Genomic DNA, 6,675 nt, shown 5'->3' on the forward strand with positions numbered 1-6,675 from the left:
CCATGACCACCCGGCGATCCACGTCGAGATGCAAATTCAATTCAGAATCTGCCAACAACTCCCCACAACAGGCGCCCCTCTCATCATCTCATCAATCAATCAACCCCGTTCGTCGTCTTACCACCGTTTCCTCCACAATCTAATCCGTGGTCCACCGCCGATCAGCGATCCCGATGACTCATCGCGCATCGGCATCTCCGTCCCCGCTGGTCGCAGCTGCCATAATTTCAAAAGGCCGTGCCGCTGGCGGCGCCGTGGCGCGGCTCCAACGGCTATGCCGCCGACCGTTCACGGTCTCACGCTCCCGGGCCCCACCCCCCGCGCTCCCCCGCGGACGCGGTGATCCGGTGGCGACCCCCTACAAGTACACCCTCTCCGTGGCTTGGTTGAAAGCCACGTCACCTCCCTCCGCCCCCAAATTCCACGGGCTCGCGCTCCAATCATTGCGACGCGCGCCGCTCCCCTCCCCTCCCCGCGAGCCCGACCCAGATTGGCCGCTCCTCCGTCCTCCTCCGGTAAGCGGCGGCTCGCCGATCCCTCCCCCGATTCGTCTCCCGCTGCGGTTCGAGCCGATCTGTTCCTGGCCACATCGTGGTTCTCGCGGTGCCTGCTCGTGATCTGCTGGTTTAGTTCGATCCGCGGTAGGGTTGGCGGATGTCGGGGTCGATTTTTGGGGGGTTTGGGTTCTGGGCGAGTGGCGATTCTGGTTGTCTCGGCGGATTGTGCAGAAAAGGCAGTCCGGTGGCGGGGTTTGCCGATTCTGTCGAGCGAGGCGACGAGTGGTTCGAGATTTCTAGTGGGGAGTTCGCGGTATTGTTCTCGATTGGTATTCATGGGTGCAAATAGACGCGTACTTTTTGTAGAATCACATGGTAGCGGACAGCGATCTGTAAGAAGGTGAGCTACTTTGGTCTGGTGCCGGTTTCTTTATTAGGGAGAGAGCTGGAAGAATCTGGACAGACATGCTTTATGGATCATGCGAGTCTGATATGTTAGCTGCAGACACAATGCTCAGAAACCGAGAGGCTGGGGGAATTGATGGGTTTAGTGGGGAGGTCTGTTTCTGATCTTTAGAAGAACGTGGTTAAGGTTTGTGGAAGCAACTTAAATTTGGGTGCAAGTAGTCTTCACCTGCAAGCATAGGACCTTGTGTTTAGTTCAACCGAAACGCCACACAGTCAGCTGCACTGATTACCTACCAATTTTATGATTTAATCGCTTCCTAACGTGTTTGTTTCTCACAATGCAAAGATGGCTAATATGATCTGTGCGCTCTTGCCATTATGCTTGTTACTGCATTGGAGCCCGAAGCTAATTGCTATGTTGGTTCCCCTTTCCTCAACCACTGATCGTGATGGTGGTGTAAAGTTTGAGAAATGACCCTTTAGGGTTTGGGTCCTATGTATGTGGGATTAAACAGCTAAACTGCTAATGGCATGAATTAGACAGCTAAACTGCTAATGGCATGATGTGCATCACCAGTCAGGCACTATTTAGTTAGGAAGTCATTTAAATCAAAGAAGGAACATGTGAATGTGATGCTATGATCAATGTCTAGCCATTCGTGCATACGATCCAAGTCCTACAGAATTATTTTGGCAGTGCAATTTGTTCCTTAGATTGTCATCAAGCCGCAACAGTAGATACTTGATTTTCAAAGGTCATCTGGAGAAATAAACTGTATTAAGAATCTAAACAAGTGAAAACAGAATGTTTTATAAAGATAGAAACATGCGTGGTTAAAAACAATGCTCTTTTAGGAATGGATATTACAGTATGGATGCTTAATTCAAACTAGCTATGTTTTGTGGAAAGTGGAAAACAATGTCTGTGTGGTCAAACCCAATACTTGTAGGTTGAAAATGTTAACTTTGCCAGTCATCACACTAACAAAAGACAGACAAGAGGCGAACAGACAAGAGAGCTATTGAAAAATTTCTCCCAAAAATCTTAGAAAAAACAGTACCCCTCTCGTTTGAATGTAGATCCCACCCACTCGTACCTTTCAGCCTTCAGCATTTATTTATATGCCTTAGAATTTGAGAAATGTTTTGCAGAAGCCATGTGTGAAATTAAGCATAAGAATTGTTGCTCATAATATCTTCCATATGAAATTTGAAAATTGTAAGTATAGTCTCTTGGGCTTCAGACATATCATAAAGTAACTCATTTTAATGCACTTGCTTTTGATCTCTTGGCATCGTGTGCCAACCATGACATTAACTGCTGTTTCCTGTAGGCTGCATCTGTTGTCGGAAATTTATCACTATTGTGGAAGGACATCTGCTCACCAAAGTTGCTTGCGAAGCCAGAACAAAGCTATTTGCCGTCTTGCTTCCATGGTGATTATTACAGTTCATTTTTCATGGCAAATGTTTTGATGTTCATGACAACATTCTGCTAGGAAGATAACATGATTTTAATGTGGAGTGTTCATGTTTATGAAGGCAACCAACGAAAACCTCCCACCAAATGTCATTAGGCAATTGGCTAAAGAATTGAAGAATCTTGACCAGTCACCTCAAGAGGGGATTAGAGTGATTGTGAATGACGATGACTTCACAAGTATTTGTGCAGATATAGATGGCCCTGGTAAGGTTACAATTAATAGGCTTTGATGGCTTATAAACACTAAAAAATCGAGATGTTCCCTCTAATAGCATTTGTTATAATTTTTCCATGTGTTTTTCGTATGCTGCTAGTGTTCATAACTGAATACTGAAAAATATGTTCATTTTGTAAAGAATTATTGGTAGAACCAGGGATCCTACCGGACCTGCTCCGTAGGTTGTAGGGGAAGGATGGAGTGGGGCGAGGCGATGAGCGGGCGCGCCGGTGGCTAGGGTTAGAGGCGGCTAGGGTTCCGGCTCCTCTGAGAGCCGGGCAATAGGGATAATAATATTCTTATTGCTTAATTCCAAAAAGAGTCTTACAGCCTATATTTATAACCTAGATAACTTGCATAAGAATTAACCTAAGATATCTTGTGGGCTAAGATTGCCCGGTGGGCCTAGCTAAACCGGCCATAACACTTCTCCCCGCCTACACAAACAGCTCGTCCTCGAGCTGTAAGGTGGGGAAGCGCTTGCGGAACTCCTCGAGGCGATCAACCAGCGTCAAACACCTTCTCGACAGCTAGGGCAGCCAGGTCGGCGACGACGGCGTCCTCCGGAATGTAGTCTGCAACCTCCAGGTAGAAGAGTCGCGGGCAGGCATGGCCGGGCGTGTAGGGCTCGTCGCAGTTGAAGCACAATCCTTGGCGGCGACGCTCGAGTAGCTCGGCTGAGGTGAGCCGGCGGAATGGGGGCGCCGCGGTCGCGGCGAGGGGTGCCGCAGAAGCCTGCGCAGGCCGACCCTGCGCGGAATCCGGCCCGGGTAGCGACCCAGCGGTCCGGGAGGTGAAGGGAAGGCGGCCGAGCTCCGCCAGGCGGCTCCCGCGAACCGGAGGCCCAAAGCGAAGGAGGCAGAGCTCGCGGAAGCGCTCCCAAGGGGGCATGCGGCCCTCGTCCTGCTCGAGGGCGTAGTACCAGGTCTGGGCTGCACCGCGGAGGTGGTAGGATGCCAGCCAAGTGCGCTGGCCACGGAAAAACTGCTCACACTGGTTGAGCCAGTTAAGCAGGTCCTCCGTGCCGTCATAAGTGGCGAAATCGATCTTGGCGAACCGTGGCGGCGTCTGGGTCGGCATGCCATGGCCGACCGGCTCGGCGGTGCGGAGCAGTGATGATGACGGCGCCCGGTCAACGGTGGGGAGGCCGTCGTAGGCCCCCGCGGAGCCGGACGAGGCCCCAGACTGCAGCGTGGGTACCGGTGGGTCCCCGGCCTCTATGTAAACTGGCGGTGGCGACGTCCCGGCTAGCCAGGCCGGGATCGGGGACGGTGACGGCGGAAACCGGACCTGCTGGATCGGAAGTCCTCCCGGTGTGGACTGGCCCAGTCCGGAGCTGGGCGGCGGCGGCGGGAGCTGGACCGGCGCGGGCCAGTGCGGCCACTGCGGCGTTGGGGCAGGCGGGCGGCTGGAGCGACGGATGGGCCCCGGCGATCGCCGCGGGGACCGAGTACCAGGGCAGGTGCAGCAGCGGCGGGGGGCCGCCGGTGTAGCCCGCCTGGAACGGCAGCAGGGGCGTCCCGCTCGGGCCCAACGCGTTCTGGATCGGCCAGTGCGTCGTCGGGTGGCTGTAGGCGGGGGGCGCGGCCGGCAGGGTGGTGTGCGGGCCGACCAAGTACAGGGAGATGCCCTGGACGGCCGTCACGAGGTCTCGCAGGGTGCTGGTCATCTCCTCCGGCGTGAAGACGGAGGTTGTCAACGGCGCGGAAGTGACGGGGGCCGGCGGCGCGGAGGTGATCGGGGCCGGCGGTGTTGGGGACCCGGCAGTGGTCATCGGGGCGGTGCTGATGATGGGCAGCGGCGGCGTGGGTTTTGATGACGACATGATCGAACCCGAGTCTCTGGATACCAAATTGGTAGAACCAGGGATCCTACCGGACCTGCTCCGTAGGTTGTAGGGGAAGGATGGAGTGGGGCGAGGCGATGAGCGGGCGCGCCGGCGGCTAGGGTTCCGGCTCCTCTGAGAGCCGGGCAATAGGGATAATAATATTCTTATTGCTTAATTTCAAAAAGAGTCTTACAGCCTATATTTATAACCTAGATAACTTGCATAAGAATTAACCTAAGATATCTTGTGGGCTAAGATTGCCCGGTGGGCCTAGCTAAACCGGCCATAACAATTATGTCATAATCTGAATTTGTATTTTTTTTTTTTACTTTTTAATGGAAAATGGATATTGGAAATGATGCAGGTGGGACTCCGTACGAGAATGGGGTTTTCCGGATGAAGCTCGTCTTGTCCCGTGACTTCCCTCAATCCCCACCGAAAGGTCTGGCCATCTTTTGTGTGCCATTTATTTTTTTCTGCTCAAGTGCTCATGAAATGAAAGCCTGAGCAGTTGCATCATGTTCTTTACTTGATTATTTCTCGACAAATATTTAACTTGTCCTTCACTTTTTAGGATTTTTTGTGACCAAAATATTCCATCCAAACATATCGAGCAGTGGTGAGATCTGCGTTAACACGTTGAAAAAGGATTGGAATCCTACTCATGGACTAAGGCATGTTCTACTGGTAAGTACATACTACAACAATGTTTGGCCTTAGTTTTGCTAGGGGTAATACATCAACTGTAATTATCGATTAATAACTGTCGGTTTCTTTTTAACATTCTAAAAGGTGGTGAGATGCCTACTGATTGAACCATTCCCAGAATCTGCGCTCAATGAGCAGGCTGGAAAGATGTTACTTGAGAACTATGCGGACTATGCGCGTCATGCAAGGTGACCTTTTGACCTTTTATTGAGCATCAGTGTATCACTTTGTCAATATAGACTAGGGACACCTAGCAGACATCTCTATCTGCCTTCACTTTATATGGGGAGTCCCTTTTTGAGTTTTTTCTTTCTGCTTGGTCAAAATTTAGAGTATTGTGCCCGTCTAGGTGACTATGGATGTGATGTTTTTTCTTCTTATGCCATTGCTATAGCTTTTTAAAAATCAGAACACTTATTAACTGTCTACACTGCACTATATGCAGGTTATACACCAGCATTCATGCCCTCAAACCTAAGACTAAGCCCAAGAGTGGCACTATCTCCGAGTCGACTTCTGTAAACGTGGATCAGTCAAGCACAACAAATCTATGCGAAATTGCACCATCGGCGCCCATGGCTTTATGTGCTACTGCTGCTACCAAAGTGCCAGGCTCAAACTCGCTGGATCAGAATGCTCCCACTGAGCCCACTGTTGGACCATCTACGACATTGCCCAAGAAGGAAGGACCTGTTGCTACAAAAGCCCCAGCCGATAAGAAGAAGATGGACGCAAGGAAGAAGAGCTTGAAGAGATTGTAAGCAAAATGTTGGGGCATCGGAGGTGCCAGATGTAGCACAGATGAATGAATATTGGGGCTCCAGGTGACATGAGAGGCAGGTGCCAGATGTAGCAGACGAGTGAATATTGGGCTCCAGGTGACATGAGAGGCATCTGGTAAACTGTTATGTCACCTGCGGAAATTGTGTCGAAAGAATGTGAATTGTTGTATACTCCCTCTGTCTGAAAAAACTTGTCATCAAAATGAATAAAAAGGCATGTATCTAGGACTAATATACATCTAAATACATCCCCTTTTATTCATTTTGATGACAAGTATTTCCGGACGGAGGGAGTATCTTGCATCAACACTTGTGTAATGACAATTCTCCCAAAGAAGGCTCTGCCTTCTCTATTCAATTAATTCATTATCTTGAGAAAACTTCTATTGGTTTTTCCTGCATTTGAGCTCATTTGCAACTTTTTTTTTTGAGGGAATCATTTGCAACTAACTATTTTTAGTCTGTATTTACAAATGAGAAGTAATATTTTTGGGGTAAGTTTACAGATGAGAAGTTGATGCCGTATTGTGTTTCTAGGAGAACAGAGTGGCGTTTCTCCACCCGAGCTCCTTTGCTCCCGTGTATGAACAGTGAATTCAAAACAAATGGTAAAAATAAATAAATAAAAAGTCTGAATTTGTTTTACACTAAAAATATGATGGAAAGTCTGATTTTGCTTTCTAGTGTCTTCTCGGCACGATTTTTTGCAAACTTCAGAAAATTTCATCATCTTTTAGTGTAAAAAATCCATT

General features: G+C 49.6%; 1 protein-coding gene across 2 annotated transcripts; it reads left to right on the plus strand.

Annotated features, from left to right (window-relative positions):
• The first annotated feature begins 269 nt into the window (after positions 1-269).
• LOC123144115 (ubiquitin-conjugating enzyme E2 22) lies at positions 270-6,303 on the plus strand. 2 transcript variants are annotated; one of them, XM_044563142.1, is made up of 7 exons: positions 270-515; positions 2,240-2,342; positions 2,448-2,592; positions 4,798-4,875; positions 5,008-5,120; positions 5,226-5,329; positions 5,587-6,303. In XM_044563142.1, the coding sequence occupies exons 2-7, from the start codon at positions 2,340-2,342 to the stop codon at positions 5,900-5,902; spliced, it is 759 nt and encodes a 252-aa protein (XP_044419077.1). In that variant the 5' UTR covers positions 270-515; positions 2,240-2,339; the 3' UTR covers positions 5,903-6,303. The 2 variants fall into 2 exon arrangements, with proteins under 2 accessions (XP_044419077.1, XP_044419078.1); XM_044563143.1 differs by lacking the exons at positions 270-515; positions 2,240-2,342 and adding an exon at positions 569-1,055.
• The last annotated feature ends 372 nt before the right edge of the window (positions 6,304-6,675 follow it).

Source organism: Triticum aestivum, chromosome 6D (genome assembly GCF_018294505.1).
Source record: "Triticum aestivum cultivar Chinese Spring chromosome 6D, IWGSC CS RefSeq v2.1, whole genome shotgun sequence".
NCBI lineage: Eukaryota > Viridiplantae > Streptophyta > Magnoliopsida > Poales > Poaceae > Triticum > Triticum aestivum.

Excerpts from the sequence above, each read along its gene's own strand:
- LOC123144115 (XM_044563143.1), top strand. The coding sequence starts at position 963 with ATGCTTTATGGATCATGCGAGTCTGATATGTTAGCTGCAGACACAATG. Across the intron at positions 4,876-5,007 it reads CCCTCAATCCCCACCGAAAG|GATTTTTTGTGACCAAAATA; the intron begins GTCTGGCCATCT and ends TTCACTTTTTAG. Across the intron at positions 5,330-5,586 it reads GACTATGCGCGTCATGCAAG|GTTATACACCAGCATTCATG; the intron begins GTGACCTTTTGA and ends CACTATATGCAG.